Here is a 19,314-nt window from a genome sequence, read left to right as displayed (position 1 = left end):
ACCTTTAGTATAATTAATAAATATCTATTGCTTATTTATAAATACGCTTTTAAATATATTTCATTTATTTATTGTTATTGATAAATTATATAAAAATAACTATTTATTTAAATTATTAATGAAATTGCTATTCGGTATGTAATATTTTATTTTATCTTAAAAACATTATGTTTCACCATCATGAAAAAAAAAAAAAAACTATAGTGATAAATTAATGATTTTATAATGAATTTTATAGTGTTCCATTATTATTTTGCAAACTTCAAACCGATAATGTCTTTTGGTGTAATTAATTTCTTAAATTTAATAAACAATCAATATTAAAATTTTATATCTATGGTAAAAAACTATTGACCACCATATAAGTTTGTTTGTATGAGTGTGTGACACAGTATTAATTAAAATAATCATTAAAATAACTGCATATTGTGTTTTGTATCTAAAAATTCCAAATAAATATAGTTAATTTTGCACATTATGTACAAACGTTCATGGTCATCCAAAATTTAAGTTTTTTGGTTCAATGTTTCCACAATATCGAAATATATTACTAATTTGCATATACATATATGTATAAATATGTTAATGTATTTTCAATTTCAATTTATGTTGCTTATTTCTTTTAGTAGCTTATAAAAGATAATTATTATTGAATAAGTATTTTATAACTTCATACTTGAATCATATTTATTGAGATTTAAAAGATCTTTCATTATATTTCTATCGTATTGTACATTCTTTACAGTTGATATTTTTTTTTAAATTAATTAAAAAATTAGTATTATAAAGTTGTATAGATTTTAAATGACTTAATGATGTCTTTATTTTTATTAATAATACATGTATATATTTATTAATATATGACATGTGTGTATAATAATAATATCAAATTATAAATAATAACACATTTATTACGTTTAGTATATTGTAACGACAATAGTCAATAATAGTTTATGAGATAATTTAAATAGCGTTCGTTTTAATAATTTTTTTAATAATTAAGATAATTTTTGAGAACAATATGAGTAAATGTATTATATATTAGAGTCTTAAATAGTCAAATAAAAGATAGCTTATTTACTAAATATTCAGTTAATTTATCTTAATTGTATAAATTATGAGAACTTAAATAATTTTTAAATTCATTACATTACATTAAAATAATTAATATTATAAAAAAAAAATAAATAAATAATGTTTACTATGAAAATATGAAATAGTTTTTGAACTATTATGTAGAATATTAATAAAATAGTTTTAAAAGTTTTGGACAGATTTTATTGTAGTTATAAGTATAAACTGTACATAATATTAATAGTTAAATGTTAAATGCTATGTGTATATATATACTCTCACTATTATAATACATACAATGACTAATTAATAGTGATTACAGCACTCGACTAAAAATGCTTAAGGCCTAAAAGAAGTAAATAATTTTTTTTGCTATTGAACATTTTTAAATATGTACCATTATTTCATTATTTAATAACTTATAGTTCTAAAAGTAAAGTAAATTTTAATGAAAATAGTTTAATATTAAAGACAATTATGTATGGGGATATATATGTATCTGAGTGAGATTCCTAAAATATGGTTAGGGGATTCATTTATTCTTTCTAAAAATGTTAAACAATTAAGTAGTTTTTATAAAATCTTTATAATAGCTTATACCAGGTATTTTTTAAAGTAACATGATAAGTTGGATACATCCACAATGTGTATACCTATTAAGCTATTATAAACAAATTTTTAAATTTTAAACAATATTACCATATCATATTAAATATATATATTATTTTACTTTGTTATTCGGTGGAATACCACTTACTTTAATTTATTATGTATTGTTAATTTATGTAATTCTATAATTATCATTATTTATTAATTGACTGACACACACACAAAAAAAAAGAACAAATTGGTGAATTTTATTATATTTTATGCAATAACATTTTAATCATGTAATTGGGAATATATTTAGAAATACACATTGGCTTATATGTAATGGTTATATTTATCTTAATTATATATTAATATGAGTATAAATGAATTCATACTAGTATTAGGAATAATATTTTTTATTTTAATAATGAAAAAATTAATAAATTATAATAATTTTAATAAAATATTACTATGTTTATAATGATGAATATAATAAAATAATTCTTAGTAAATATTTTGTTAACCCGCTTCTGAAACAAACTATTATAGCAAAAGAGATTTAAATTTAATCTCAAGCAGTCTTACTGTGTAGACAAATTTGATAAAATATTATATGTATGTATAAGTATTTGCAATAAATTTGGAGGGTACTATCTGTAAAATATGAATCTGGAAACATGAATGTTTGACACGAAAAACATTGCAGTGTTATAAATAATTCTTAATATTATAATTCTTGAATTTTCTTGGTCAAATTAACAACAGATTTTAATATGGTAAATTTGATGCTTACATTTCTTAAAATGAAATAATAATTGAAACTCATGCGAATATGTAATAATATTGTTAAAGATTAATCAATATAATTTCTATTTTTCGTATAGAATTTCAATTTAATACGTTCATAATATTTTATTTTGTCCGCCAACTAAACTGTAGTGTTGTAATTTATTTCTTATATTATGTCATAAGTGATAAGTACTAAATAATTACCTATTTTTTAACTTATTTGTTCTTAAGATAATATTTGTTATATAAATATAAGTATTTTAACTATGAGATTTGTTAATTCTATCTTATAATAAATAAAAAGCAACATTTTTAAATATTATCGATGTACTGCTTGAAATAGATTGTTTTTTGAAGTATGTTTATTCCAATTAAACATGATTATCCACGTGAATCAAAATTCTCCATACGAATTGATATTACTATTCACAAGAGGCTTGAAGATCAATATATATCAAGCATAGTGTACAGAATCAACAAATAACAGTGCAATATTAAATGATCGTCACAAATACGCATTGTGTATTCGTAATATGGAGAACAACTAAGCTAGCCAACCATCTCACTCGATTCGTATGTACATGTTTGTTCAATTTACCATTCTTAGTCCAATCTATACGGAGAAAAAAAAATTGAAAACCCATATGGTTAGAACTGTATTAGTACGTATAAGTTAAAAGATAAAAAATGTAAATTGTATTGGTCATATATTTAAACAAAAACCTATAATTAACATCGTCAGTTATACTCTCAAATTAACGTTTAAGAATATAAGTCTATTACGATTCCATTAAAACTATATTGTACCATATTATTCATTGTGCTCAGGCCTTTTAAAAGGTTTCATGTGTCCATTATGTCCTATTTTTATACTGCTTTGAAAAATCGCTTTTCATGGTTGTTACATTCTTTTATACATGGACCATTAGAGACGGGCCTTAGTTTTTTTCCTGCATTCCGAGTGTGCACCCCATCACTAACCACGTTTATATATTCCCGCTTGTGCTTTGACAAATGCTATATTTATCTACCTAAGCAACTATATCACGAATTCAAACAGCGTTGAATTTGACCGTATAACGCGGTTGTGCACCTTTCTGCCTGTGATAACATAATAATTCAATTACCGACCGTTCAGTGAATAAACGTTTCCTATACTGTACCATTTCCAGAAACTCCCTCACGATTGCAGCAGAACGGCTACGCACTCTAAAAGCTACGTCCTGAGTGCGCAACAAGGTTATACGAATTACCGAAGGTATAAGGCTCGGGTGACGTGAATAGACCGAACGAGCGGTGGTTAACATCCGCAGCAGCCCTCGTTGTGTTAGAAATTAGATAATCCACACTGGTACAAACATTTATGTTTTGTAAATTTCCGAGACCCTCGTCGCTATCCCCCCAGTAACAAGTGTGATAGACAATAGTTCTATTTGGAAATGTTTAGCAATCATTTTTTCTCCCCCGTTTAGAGAAAACGTCAAACTCCCTAAATCTTCTTTTCCGATCCAATTCCACACCGATATAAATTTATATCATTACAATAGTGAATTGTGTTCCCGAAATCTGTTATTTTACAAAACTCATTCGTTTTAGATATGATCAGAAGGGGACGTAATGAATTCAAATTTTGTTTTTTGCTATTACAGTATAGATTAAAAAAAAGTATAGTTGTAAAACCATGATAGTGATGAGTCATATGTTTTTTTTTAATAACTACGACTATGGTCAAACTTTAAGGTTTAATCGTGTTATCCTTTGACAGTATAAACAAGTAATTACGATTATTTCCACTTCAAAAGATAACTTATTTATTTATTTAAATATACTCTATAATTAATATTAAAATTACCGATGCATAAAGGTATATCATAATATTATGTACAAGTTATTTTAATAGGATATTTTTGTCATTAAATCGTACCGTCGATTTAAATACAAATGTATTCTATAACATGTCATCACCAATTTTAAATTATCCACTTATATTATTTATAAAATTAAATAAAAGAAAAATATTCTTATATTTTAATTATGTAATATTTAACTTGAGCCATTATTATTACGTATATAACTCACAATAAAATTAATTTATAGAAAAAAATTATATAAATATAACATATTTTATTTATTTTTTAATTAAAAAATAAACCTCGTTTGCCCTTAAATAGGCAAATAAATAATTTATATTTTGATTCTTGAGAAATGTGGATGTATGAAAATATATAATAAATTATATTTACATTCGAAATTGTTAAAATAATAAGTATATTTTTATACTTGTTTTATCTATTAAATATAAAAAACATTATACATTGACAAATAGAAGTATTTATGTATATTTATACATAATACATTATTTTAATTTCTTATATAATCTACATCGAGATAATATTTCAACATCATTAATAAATAACTGTCCTTTCATTTTAAAGTTTGTTGGGGCACAATCAGGGGCATATTTAGACTTATTTCTAGGGGGGAGGAAATTAAAATGTTTTCTTTAATTAAGGCTCAAAATGTACAGGTAAAATTTTTGGTAGTATTTAAATCAGGTGAGTCTTTAATATTTTTGGTTTTATTTTTTTACTCTAATGTCGGATCCACTTAGAATCAACTTCTGTGTTGTTCTTTTTTAACACCTATCTGTGTTTTGAAAGTTACGCATGTGTTTTATTAGATTTTTCACTAAGTATGTGGACCCGAAAAAAAGTCCAATTCAGTGTTCACAGCCACGCGTAATTTGATTTCATTATAAAGTGATCCACATTAAAAAAAATTGAAATGTGTATCTCACATATAATTAATTCCTTAATATAGATTCAGGAGGGAGGCGATCGCTTTTCGCCCATCCCTTCCCTCTAAAATACGACCATGAGCACAGTTACAAATGACAATTTTATATTAATTTAAAATTTATCAATTGCGTAATTAAGTACTTATTTTTTAAATTCTAATATTTAAAATAGATAGGTACTTAATTAAACACCCAAACTCCATACATATCTAATTTGTTTATATATTTGTATAGGAACTTAAAGTATATTCAAGGGTCATATATTATTCCATGTATATTATACATATTATACAATTTTTTTAGATGTTTGAACAAAGTAGTGACCAAAAACTGTGTAATTTAATATTTGAGTTTTATGTATTATATTTTAACTGAGAGGGATACCAGCTTTGTGGATAATTAGTTGTGAGATGAATTATATCGATGAAAAAAAATAAAGAGGATGGTAAACCTTTCTATTTCGAACACTAATTGTAAGTAAAACAATTTATTAATAGGTATATACAAAATATAAATTTTTAAATTAGTTTTTCCTAATGAACTACGCTAATGAACCCATTTAGATGACTAAAATATACGATGTAGGTATTTCAAATAAATAGTCAAAATGATAGCATATATCACCTGACCTTTATCTTTATTTTTTATACAGGAGTTACATAAAGATTAATTTTAATTTGACGTTAATTATGAAAACTTGTAATAAAAGTTTCGAAAAGTAATAAAAGTCTGTAATCGAAGGATTATTTTAGTATACATATATTGATGGAAGAAAAAAATATTCGTTACAATAAATAAATTAATTAAATTATGAAGGATTTATGAATATATTTCATATCAGTTACAATCTATAACTAAGTTTTCTAAGTATTTTGAAAAAAATGCTATTGTTACTAGTATTTGGTTGTGTGTAATTGAGGCTTACACCATTACTTCTTATTTGCAATTTAAGTTTTGCTTGTTTGGATATTATACGAGTAAGTGCTAATGAAACGAAAAAAATAATAATAACATTAATAGTCAATTAGTATTTGGTTCTTAGGACTTAATGTATCGGTTGTTACATTATTTAAAAATTACCACATTTTACGATAGATACGAGTACACTGTTCGAGTCCGAATGAATTGTATAATGGCGTACTAACAATAAGAAAAAAGAAATGAATGAGGACAAATAGTATACATTATTTGATGGGTAATTATCATTGAAATAAACGACATGTCGTTTTTGTTCGTCGCAACTAGGATAGGTTTGGTTATGCTTAGCAAGTAAAGTACAAGTAAGTTATAAACATGTATTAATACAAATTTAAAATTTGTAAGTTATCAATATTGCGTGTAGTGAACTGAAATCCTTTAAAAGTATTTATTGTTCAAAGATATTTCAAATGCCATTGCTTTCAAATTTAAAATGATAACAATACACAATTTTCATTCAAACGAGTGTATGCTTAAAACGATGTGATCACAGTATTCTGTCCCTACTTTTTTTTTTTTAATATAATTCATCAATTTGAAAATTTAGGGTTTAAAGTTAACATTAAGCTATTTTGACAACTTGCTTTTGCTTATTAGCATATATGTAAATGCATGAACCTGGATTTTATCTTGTTAAGTTTTATTTGTATAAGCTGTCCGATGAAATAGTTAGGACGTTATATTTTAAATAAACTAGTTAACATACAAATTCAATTGAATTTTAATGAAAAACTCCATATTCAACCTCATAAAATTTTTTACGAATTTTCTCTGATGATAAATAATTTTTTACTGTAAATGAGGAAGAGAATTTAAAAAAAGCTCATTAAAAGCTATAACATTCAGAATTTAAATAATATAATTCATAGTATGTTTTATATAAATGTGTTTTTAACTTAATTCAAAAATAATTAAAAGTGTATTGAAGTAAAATTGTTTAAATCAAAGTTTTGTAACAATGGTGAATATTTGGTAAATCAAAAAAATATATATCTATATCAATCATTTTTAGTAAGTTATTTGAGTCAACTCGAGTAAACGTTTTCTGTTAAATAATCTCTACCGCGAGTAAACGAGTATTAATTATAATTTATTAACTATCAAACCTTAAAGATGCGACTAGTGAGGCTCACTATTTCGCAGGTGTATTTAATAATATTTAATCGTGCTATTTTTAATAGTTATTTATACTGAAAATTAGACATAATATTTACGACATGTGTAAACCGAAAACTAAACTTATACCAATAATTCAAACGTTGTACTGAACGTATTCGTAGACTACCATATTAAAAAGCGTCGGATGTATAATACATGTTATACATGTACCCTATAAAAAATCGAAATTATTTTTAAAGTTTTCAATATTTATTTACCATATTAATGTATACATTTACGTAATTGTTCCCGTAGGTAGTATTTATATTATACGTAGATACATTGTGGTGCGTATACCATCAAAAACTCGTATGCGCTACAACTGATGGAAACGTATTGACTTTGTTTATTTTTTCCTATTCTTGTGTATAAAAAACATCCGTAAAGGTATGTGCACCTATAGTGCAGTGTTTTGATTATTATTTTTTCATGATTCTAAAAGTAATAAAGTTCGTATAATGGCCCCGGAGGAGGGGAAACGAAAGACGGATGAATAATAATGCACAATATTACTCGTAAACAACCGCATATATTCAACCGTACACGATGTACACCCAAAGTTCGAAGCGAAGTATGTGCACGCGTTTGGCGGCGATAATTTAAAATACGAATACCCACAAATTTGTACATATATTTATATGAGGTGCAGTGGATTGAAGTCTAAGAGCTATGTACTACTCGGAATTTTATCCGTTTTACGCTGTTTCAAGAAAAATAATTAACAAAAAAATTGATATAAATATTAGCCGTTTCCTCAATTAATGTTAAAATTAAATAATAATAATATGAACGAAGGAAAAATTAAACCAATGAACAGTTGTATACTACTATAGGTAAACACTTTTGTAGGTTGTTGGATCATTATTAAAACTCGACGATTAAATGTTTTCTATGTATTTTTATGGTGATGAAATTTTTACATTAAAGCTCTGTCGAACAGAACGCGTTATTAACGCGCATGAAAGCGTTCTTAACGTCACGTGAATTACCGTCGCATTATATTCAATTCCAAGTTAAATTGGATGTCAAATATATGTTGTCGGCATGATTAACGTGGCGCTAGAACGCGACGGTAGAGCGCGACGTTGTACAAAATCACAAAATTACGCGCGGTAGTACGTTATTTTTGGCGTTCAGATAATGATTAAAGAAGGAATATCTACATAAATACGAGAAAAAATAAATGTTAATAGTGGAAAATTCGCTTCATCTTTTGTTGACTTTCGGTTAATGCGTATAAAAGTAAAAGTTCTTCTTCGTCTGAACTAACGGACATATTTTCAATATAAACCACACCTCGCAAACGTACGAACAATACTACTATATCCAGGGCTGTCCCGAAAGGGAGTCTTGGGAGGTATCTCACCTCCCCAAAAACGAAAACACCAGTCGGCAGTCGGACTTGTTTCATTATAGCCTCGAAGGACCTAATTTTACTTACGGAAAACAAATATTACATATTTCGTAATACAGCGTACACACGAATAAAATTTATATAACTACTTATTATACAATATAAAATATTATTATACAGGATATTTCTGGAATGGATGAGGACACTAGTATACGCGTACTCGCTGTGATGGCCCAAAGTAGATTTTTTGAAAATTTTGTTCAATCTCCAAAATCTTGATTTATTCAATTTATTTTTTGGACATTACTTTAAATGTAAAAATAAACACTTTGGTTGTATTTTTTGCAAAATTCTCATACGAACCGAGATGTCACACTGTTTTGGGCTTGTCACACGTTTTTCACGCTCGAGTCGCCGACTAAAAAAGAAGTCGTGTGACACATCGATTCGTATGAGAATACTTCAAGATAAACAGTGGTGATAGTAGTTTGTTGTCATTTAACACACATAATTAATTAAAACAACTTTAACATAGTAAAAAATCATAATCAAATACATTTTAATTTTAAAATAAATTTTTATTTACAAAAGTTGTTCAATGTGACTCCCGTTAACTTCTATGCACTTTTCTACACGACGATGTAATGAACTCCAAGTTTTTTCTAATATATTTGGTGTTTGACGAATGATATCAGCTACATTATTAATTCTCATCAAAAGTTCATCTCTATTATTTACTTCTTTGGCATAAACTTGTTCTTTCATAAAACTCCATAAGAAAAAGTCACATGGGTTAAAATCAGGACTGCGTGATGGCCATATTATGTATGGGCTTTATTGAGCAATGTTTCTAGCTCCTCTACCTATAAGTTTGTCAGGGAAAAGATAATGCAATTGTTGTCGGACTGCATTTGTATGATGAGGAGGTGCACCATCTAACATACACCACATTGATTCTTGTTCTTCCAATGGCACGTTCTTTAACAGTAAAATCCCTGACCATTCAATCTAGCCGGTAATGCATATCTTTTGTAAATACATAAATAATAAAATACATAATTTAAAACTCTATTTACACTAATTTTATTATTATTTCATCATTGTTATAAATCGACAATGTTAAAGCTTTTTAACTAATTATGTGTGTTAACTGACAAAAAACGACTATCACCACTGTTTATCTTGAAGTGTTTTTATACGAATTGATGTGTCACAAGACTTTTTTCTTAGTCGGCGACTCGAGCGTGAAAAACGCGCGACAAGTCCAAAAACAGTGTGACGTCTCGATTCGTATTAGAATTTTGCAAAAAATACAAATAAATCGTTTATTTTTAAATTTATGGTAATGTCCTAAAAATAAATTAAATAAACCAAGATTTTGGAGATTGAAAATAAAAATCTACTTTAGGCCATCACGGCGAGTACGCGTATACTCGTGTCCTCATCCATTCCAGATACACCCTGTATATATATATATATATATATATATATATATATGTATAATTAAATTGTCAATTTTAAGAACGTGCGACACTAACACATATATACATGTTAAAAAGTAAAAATACGACTACAAATAGTCAATTATACTACATACATGAAGTAAAAAAATTGTAGTCGGTATTTTTCATATTATTCACCTTCCTTGATTTTCATCTTTGGGACGGCATGACTATATCGACTACTAAGAACCAGTCTCTATAATGCGACGCTTTTTGTAACGTCCGCAATATGGTTAAGAACGCGACGATACTCACGCGACGTAAATAACGCGTTCTGTTTGACAAAGCCTTTAAACCTTGGGCCTGCATCTGAAACTTCGGTGCCACTGCATCGCCACTAAAACCGGCACCGAAGAGATGAACTATAGCAATATTCGACGGAGAACTGTTGTTACGGTACTCCTGTAATATCTGGTTGAGCTGCAGTTTTTATAATTGTTTTTTACTCTTCGTTTTTCGACCGGATGTCTTGCAGTTTTTTTTCTTTTTGTTCGTCCCGTTTGTTTATATGTTTCATGTACAAAAAAAAAACCGTAGTACCTAAGAGAGAGAGGGAGATAGAGAGACAAATAGATGCGGAAAGATGTTGGAAATCTACGGCCGGCCGCGACCGTTCGGTGAAGTCCGCCTGCGTGTTACCCGCCACGGCGTATCACGTACAACCGGTTTGCTGTACGTGGGCAGACGACATGTCGCGCGTCTTCCGCGACGCGAGTTGAGTTTGAGTGTTTTCGCGATCGGGTCTCAATGCCACCAAATTGAATTGCCCGCTTCACGGTACGTCGTCCGGCGTGCGCACCGCGAGTGGCGACGAGATACCGCAACTGTTTGTGCGCGCCGCCGCACCGCTACCGCGATCGCTGCCGGCCGACGGTCCAACCGGTGCGTGTCGTGTAGGAGTCAAGAGCACCGCGTCGCCGCCGCCGCCGCCGCCGACACTGCCGACGATACGGCGACCGCGGCCGACCGTTGCCGAACTATCGTGCGCGCGGCACCTGCATTCCGACCGACCAACATCGCTATCGTCATCGTATCGCGCGTCGTCGTTCCGTACTCACCGTCGTCGTCGTCGTCGTCGTCGTCTTCTCGCACGCACGCACCGCCGTTGTCGTCGTATGTTCTCATCGGAAAATGTTGTTACCAACGGTCGTTTTTTGAACACAGTCCGTTCTAAACGCTTTGCGGGTTTTTCTCTCTCTTTCACCATCGTTCGTCCGTCACAAATCGTCTCGTCGCGAATAGAATATTAACTGTGGTGGTTATTTGTTCTTCGTCTTCAACCGTTGGTTGATATCCATCGCGTGTACAACCGTACTGTTCTTCGAGATCTATTCGACGGACTTTGGCAAACACGAACCGATCATGACGCGAAGCCGTTGGCCCACGCCGTCGCTGCAACTGGTGCTGGCCTTGGTCTTGCTGTCCGGCTTCTTGACAACAGGTAAAACAATACGTTTTTTGTTCTGCAGTCCACGTTATTCGTTTACGATGCGCGTAGTTGTGACGGGCGTTGTTCACGCGCGTGATACGGTCGAAACGTGTTCGCCTCGAACGGGTCCTCCGACGTTTAACGGTGCACAGCGGATCGCGAAAACGTGTTCGCTGGGCCGTTAAGTTTGCCTCCTCCCCCGCTCGTCACCGACGGTCCGATAGTTTATGCGAAAGTCGCGCACGCACGTGGTCGGGTCGTTTTACATTCGCACGACACAGTTCTTCGACCAACGACGCACGTGTTCCCTTCACCGTCGACGTGCGTGTTGATACGATTTTTTCCCCCCTCGCATCCCATTTACATTGGCAATTAATGATATTGTTTGGTAAACGTAAATTCGCTCATGTTTCCCTAAATTAATATCATTTTTTGTTTTTTTTTCCCCTTTTGTTATTTGTTACGGCCGCGCAGCTCTTTGCACCACTGCGACCCAAACGTTTCGTCACCGGTTTAGCTGGTATGCGAGTATTATTATTGTCCGCTGTCGGACAGTCATTTGTGTGTCGATATTCGATTTCATCGAATCGCATCGATCATTATTATTTTATTTACTCTGCTCGGACGGTTTATTATTAATTGGCTGTGTAGAAACGCAGTGCATTCTGCTTATTCAAATGTTTTCGTGCCAAACGTAGATATTGCGAGGCTGAGACTCAATTCGACAGCATCATAGGTAGGTGCACTGCTGAGCGCTTGGTGTGGTGTAACTTAGCATTCCCTATAAGGATTTGTCAGTTATAAGATGTATAAAAAATCCTATAAGGATTTGCTCTGAAACGAGATAACTATCATTAAAACTATTTCAACTGCTTGAAATGTGACTATTTCGTACTTTATATTTTTTGCGAGTACACTCTGCAGGAGGTGGCCGAACATGCACGTGTTATCGCATATTTTATGTCTCGGTTAAACAGACATGCATTTTCCATCGAACTACCGAATTATAATTATATCTGTACGAGTTTGCATCTAGCGCCGGTGTCCTTTTTGCGGGACTCAGAATTTGACGTCCCATGGTGATTGCCCCTTGAACCCCCTTGAATGCGTCACTCTAAGAAACTATCCTGTGCGATATATTTGAACGGTGTGATAACGAGTTTTCTAACCGCCGTTTTTCATACTCGCAAAACAGCGAAAGCCATTATTTCTGATTAAATTGTAATAATTTAGAAACAATTTACAACCCGTACATATTTGGTAAAAAGTGATTTTTCTTTTTCTTTTATACTCTTCTGCTCATAGAAAATCATTGAATTCATCAATGTCACCAGTTTCATTAATTTCATTCTTAAACTACATGTGTTTTTGAGTAATTATCTTTCATAATAGTTGTATTACGTAACCCATATTTACTGGTTTAGTTGTTTGTTAAATATAACAAATTTATTTATTTTGTGTTCAATTAATCAAAAAAAAAAAAAAAAAAAAAAACAAGAAGAAAAAACAAATAAACTAATTTCATCGATTCCTCCTATCATAACAAAATAATTTAACATTGTGCGTGCGCGAAAGTATTTATTGGTAATTATGATTTTTTTTTCAAATGGTCTACTGGTTTTAAATATTTTTACAGATAGCAATTACTTACAGTTCAGATTCTTCCCAATTTATTATTTTAGGTTTTAAAAATAAGTATTTGTGGTTTAATGCAGAGAAAGTTGAGTTATTTTGAATTCTTTTGTTATGCTAAAAATCAATGATTTCAAATTTAAATAATGAGTCTATAACATTTCGATGTCAGACACCCGTTTTTCATGTCAATTGAATGTCCTATATGGAAAATAGATTGGCCATATGAATACCTCTCATTTCTATGGATTTCACCGGAATAATTTCATAATGGTATATAACGTATGAATTCTTGTAGCCTGTTACCCTCTAACTTAGATTATTAAAAAGTTCGCGACTCCCTCAGTTCGCGAACAATAATATATCCTTCCTACTAAATAAGAACGTTTTTTCCGAGGTTTATTTCATAATTTTGGTGCATTGAATATTCACATGTATTTTTATGATGAATTTATTTCCTTACGCATATAAACAATGAAAACAGATTTTCGTCTCTTTTGTTGTTTTAAGTTTTTGAGGTAGTATTATAATTATTCAGGAGTAAAAGATTGTTTATTTTATCGAAATTAAAATTTATAAGAACCTTAAAAAAATTTTACGATGTTATTAGATTCTGAAAATAAATGTATGTCGATGTCTGTATTTTTCTCGGCCGTCTGTGAATCTACTTGCCTTCCGGCGTCCGGTTGTTCCTCTATATTACTTTTTTCTTTCTATACCGTTGGCGCCATTATTCAATAAGTAATAATGAAACTAAATTTAATTCAATTATAACAAGATTTGAAAAAAAATTCTAAAGACCTGTTTATTTATGCAATTTAAAGTTGTTGATCGATTTTTATTTTCATTGTTCTTTATTATTTTAGATATTAATATTTTATATATAATTTCTATTATCGTATTTTACGATTTTCATTTTCCGTAAATGTTTTTATGGTTTTTAAATTATATGCGTTTATAACGAAGGTGCTGTGGTGTGACTATTGTTTTAATATTGAATCGAATAATATACTCGTAAGTATTATTCGTTTTTTCATATGTCTCCTAATGCATGTAAACATCAATTATCAAGATAGTGTTGTGTATGTTATCATCATATAGCGGCTGTGGATTTATTATATTAGTTGTAAACAATTTGTTTTAGTTTGTTTTGGAAATGGTCTTAGTGTGAACAATAAGCATTTTATAATAAATCGTCCTGAGTTGAACACGGTGTTTTCAACGGATAAGCTGTGAAACGGCTACACAATTTTTATCGTTATCGTGACTCAGGCATAATACACACAATATACTTGACTGTGTATTTTTTTCCCTCGACAACTCTCACGTTTTCTGTTTCTATGTCCAGTCGTGATGGCATCAGGCGACTCCCACGGAGTCTTTTTGGAACCGCCTAATTCTAGATCTTGTTTATTATTTTGATTTACGCGCAAAGCCCCACGTATATTGATTATGTACACTTTTGCTATCTTGGTATTATACGATTTTTTTTCGTGGGAAACGATTTTTAAAATTCGTAACGAACAAAATTAAAAATACTGTTAAAACAGTATAAGAAAAATAAGAAAAAAATGTTCGAAAAATAAACGGAAAGTTTTAATGTATCTATCGTACAATCGTAATATATTAATAGATGAATTTAATTTATTGTTCTATGTTATAAAATATGATAGTTGTAACACGCCCATAGTATTGTTTCACTTTGTAAATAAAATGACGAAATAACTCTATGGTGATTGATGAATAAGACGTGGATATTGGGTATTTTCTGTGATATTTTATCTTTTACTTTCCATTTTTTAACTAAAATATTATTTTCCATTCAAACAAAAAAAGTACAAATATTTGACGTTAGTTTAGTTCTTAAAATATAAATGAATTACACTTGTACTTAAAAATTAATATATTTTATGTTCAGAGTTCATAATTCACCATGTTTAAATATAAATAATTGTATATTGGAATCTACCATAAGAAGTTTTTTTAAGTCGTTAAATATAATGTGTTTGTAACATGATTGATATTTGAATTAAGCTATCACTTATCAATATATCACATCAATTATTTCTATAAATCAGACACTGTTATTAAGTATTTTATCAGGGAAAAAAATATTCAACAGTGATCTATTATTTATTTTTAAAAATGTTAACTGTAATTGTTTTTATAATATTTTTTTTTAAGTATTTTACTGTTTTATTCGAGATTTTATTTATAATGACAAACATTGTGTTTTTTATTAAAATAATTTTGTAACTCAAAGACAATGATTCTGGGATGTCTGTTATATAAATAATATGGAGTTCCATGTATTTATATACTAAAAATGATAACTATAATTCTGCGAGTGAAAATATTTTGCAATAATAAATAAATAATAAACTAAATTTGTTCTCGAGTTGTTTTTGGTTTTTTCTTTCAGAAAAAATATTCGAACTTTCTTATTGTATATTTAGAGAAATCTTTTACAGGAGATTGAATTAAGAGAATTGTTTTAAAACATGATATAAAAAGAAGAATGTAGATATTTAAAAAATAAAAGTTAAATAAAATCTCCTAGTTATTTTTATAATATATACATATATGGTGGTTTTAAGGAAGTGTGTGTGTATATATATATATATACACACATGGGAGTATTCAACTTATAAGTAGATATGAATTGTTTTTAAAGGGATTTTTTCATAAGATGGTAGAATAAGAATGACTTTTAACTTTATACTAAAAACCATTCCATATAACTTTTAAATTATTGCCTTTACAAAATAAAACTACATTGGTTGTGATGTATTGTAATTCTTTTCTTGTGTTTTGCTTTTCACTTCTTTTTTAGGATATTTTAAGTTGGAATAAAATAAATCATTCATTCGTGTATATGGGTAATATTTATTTCCCATACAGCTCAATAAGATTAATATCTCAGTACGATTCAGAATTCGGATGAATTTAAATACTTTTTAAGTATTAGGTTGAATGTTTGAAAGAGAATTCTCTTTCAAATTATTCGTTTTTAATTATTTTACACGGTAAATTTATTAATATTTATATGTTCATTCTTATTGTAAGTACGTCACATTTTACTTGTGTGTTTTATTTATAATCTTAAAGCAAAATATAACTTGGTAACATGATGGGTAAAATACAAATATTTCGTTTTTTAGTACAAAAATACTGTCAATATAATATTATGATTAGGCATGTTATTATAGGTTAAATAATATTGATATTAATTCGGATACTGTTAGTTACGTTCGTACAACTTCATTCATGTCTGTGACTAACAAAATTAATTTGATAAAGCGGCATCTTGAAAAAAAAATATTGAATAAAAAACATATATATATATAATCATTTTTTTACGTCTTATAGTTGACTTTTTAAATATCTTTTCCCTTCAACTTATAAAAGGGGGTTCCGGTCAACTCACACGAAAAGGATATCCGGACTCTCGAAGCGTGTCAGGGAGAATTAGTGGAAAAAACAGTATTATTATTTTCCAATCCTCTACACGTGTGTATATTGCGTTTATAATACGATTTTTCTTTATATATAGTTAACACTGTAATACAAATAACAATAATAATATTAATAATATTGTAATATAATATATGCTTCCTCGGACTTGGTAAACATTAATTCTTTTGTAAACGGGTATTGAGATGCCTACGCCGCCGCCTGCGCTACGAATGTGATCGAATTATACACCTACCTACACAGTTACATAATAATAATTTCAGATTAGTGCGTCAAAATCTCAGTCCAAACATAATGCCGCGTACACAGTAATACCGTGCGAGTCGAATGTTCGTTTGTTATATGCTCGCGATGACTGTAAGTTTTTCTTTATTTCCATTGCTTAATGTGGGTCACGAGTCGTTGTCGGGTCATTCGCCTGAGGGTTTGACTTTGGTTGCACTCTGTAGATAATGGTGAAAACTGGTTATATCGTTGGCCAACGATCGGTCCTGTTGATGTGCACGTACTATTCAAGTCCCACGCCGAATCTCTGTTGTCTTAAAATAACCATCACGCGTTTCGACTTTTGATGAATGTGTCTATATATCTTCTTTATTAAAATTAATTCTATTTTTTCGAATGTTATTTTCACACGGGTGTATTTTAAGGATCATTTTAACGGTCTCTAGTATTAACAGGTACTTAAAATCTTACATCTGTATTTCAAAACGTTACATTTTTTTTTTTATTTCATTTTTTTACTTTAATACCTTTTAAACATCAAACATCATTTATTTATGTTCATTATGTCGATTCTTTTTTTTTTACTGTTTTCTTTGTTAAAAATTTCGTATTATTTTTATTCATAGTTTCCGACATGATTTTATTTGGTTATTTGCTACTATTTAACGTCCGGTATTATTCAAATAAACGATTTGGTCTTAAAATTGGTTGCTCATGAGTTTACGGTTAGTTTATTTTCAGTCTTTTAGTTATTCGGTTTGTCATTCACTGCTATTCATTATCATTAGATTTCGAGTTTTCTCTCTGTCCTTGGCCCGTTAAATAATAATAGTTTTATTTATTGAAATGTGTCTCGTATCATTCTTGATTTGTACACGTGTTCTATTCAAAATGCATGCGTGTGGGAAACGAACGTTCACCCTCTATTATCCTAACCAATATATATATATATATATATATATATAGTACCTATAAAATAAAATCCTTCGAAATGGAATTGTATTCATTTCTACGAATCTTGTGATTTTATCACAAAAAAATCTTTTTGTCGACAAAACCACTAATACTTGTATATTTTAAAAACTATCGACTATTCTTTTGTGTCCAGTCTCACGTGCTCTAAAGGTTGTTACATAAACAGACAAAAGCATATGTCTGTCAGATTTTTTTGTCCTTAGTGTTTTTCGTGTCGAAAAAGAGTGGACGATATACATCCATCGTCATTTTGACATTCTTTGCCAATTAAACTCCTGGATAAGCCAAAATATTTATGTTATATATATGGACGTACTATTTCTGTGCCCACCAGTCTGCGGAATGTTTACAGTCATTGCCAAGTTCGTTTCAAGTTCTCGTAAATAAAGCTTCCGTTAGTTTTATTTTGTCATGTGTCCGTTATTGTCCACAAAATAAATATATATTTTTTTTAACGATGTATTATGTAAATTTTTCTATCCGAAAAACTTCTGTTGTATGTTTTCTTTATGTTCTTTTTTTTTTGAGCTGGAATATTTTTTATTCAATTATTCAATATTTAGATCTAAAAAACTGGACTATTTTTTTATATTAATTACTTATTTTACCTGAAATTGTTTTGCATTTAGATTTGATTAAGTATTAAAATAAATTACTTAAACACAGTGTCAATAGATTTATATTATTTGATTTTGATATTATGTTTTATTTACAGCGGTTTTATAAGGATTTATTCTGTATATTTTATCTAGAGTGTTATCTTTCTGGATTAAAGTATACTATTTTTATTTCGATTATTTTAATTGTATTTCATATTTTCCTTGGTAGAAATCATGATTTAATAATTTCATGAATAAATACTGAAATTATTTAATCTCTCTGTGATCTTTTAATGGATTTTATTTATTGAACATGTTGAAAAATACTGTTTAAAACAATAAAACGAAATTTAATTTAATTACTTTGGAATTGCGGGATTATTATTCTTGTTACAAAAGAAAGTTGTTCAACATTAAACAAAATTAATTGTCTAAGATATGAATTAAATTGGACGTGTATTTAATATTGACAGAAAAATAAAATGATTTTCAATCAATTAGATTAACTCATACTTTATTCATATTAGATCAATAATATTTTATATCTTTATAAGATTTTAATTATAAATTATAAATTATATCTTATATGGTGTTAACAAGATTAATTTGAAATCTTTGATATTTTATTTTACTAAAAATAATATTATTGTAAATACTTTCGATTAAATAAGCTAAGTAGGTATGTAGTAGTAAATTTCTTTTGAAACTAATAATGACTATTTTACAATACGTAAAAC

The 19,314-nt window shown here is 29.1% G+C and overlaps 1 protein-coding gene and 1 long non-coding RNA gene across 4 annotated transcripts in view; both read left to right on the top strand.

The window, feature by feature from the left end:
* The first annotated feature begins 11,278 nt into the window (after window positions 1-11,278).
* LOC112690267 (fasciclin-2-like) overlaps window positions 11,279-19,314 on the top strand; it is a 128,694-nt gene continuing 120,658 nt past the window's right edge. For 2 of the 3 annotated variants that reach the window (XM_025564238.1, XM_025564239.1), the window contains exon 1: window positions 11,279-11,684. In XM_025564238.1, the coding sequence (XP_025420023.1) occupies window positions 11,606-11,684 (79 nt within the window). In that variant the 5' untranslated portion in view covers window positions 11,279-11,605. The remainder of the gene's footprint in view (window positions 11,685-19,314) is intronic. The other variant, XM_025564240.1, reaches the window with a different exon arrangement.
* LOC112690268 overlaps window positions 17,056-19,314 on the top strand; it is a 51,692-nt gene continuing 49,433 nt past the window's right edge. Inside the window, exon 1 of the long non-coding RNA XR_003149198.1 lies at window positions 17,056-17,135. This is a non-coding gene — a long non-coding RNA (uncharacterized LOC112690268). The remainder of the gene's footprint in view (window positions 17,136-19,314) is intronic.

The sequence above is a fragment of the Sipha flava genome, unplaced genomic scaffold (assembly GCF_003268045.1).
Source record: "Sipha flava isolate LNK unplaced genomic scaffold, YSA_version1 49_pilon_pilon, whole genome shotgun sequence".
Lineage (NCBI taxonomy): Eukaryota > Metazoa > Arthropoda > Insecta > Hemiptera > Aphididae > Sipha > Sipha flava.
Note: the sequence above shows the minus strand (reverse complement) of the source record. Positions and strands in the feature narration are given on the sequence as shown.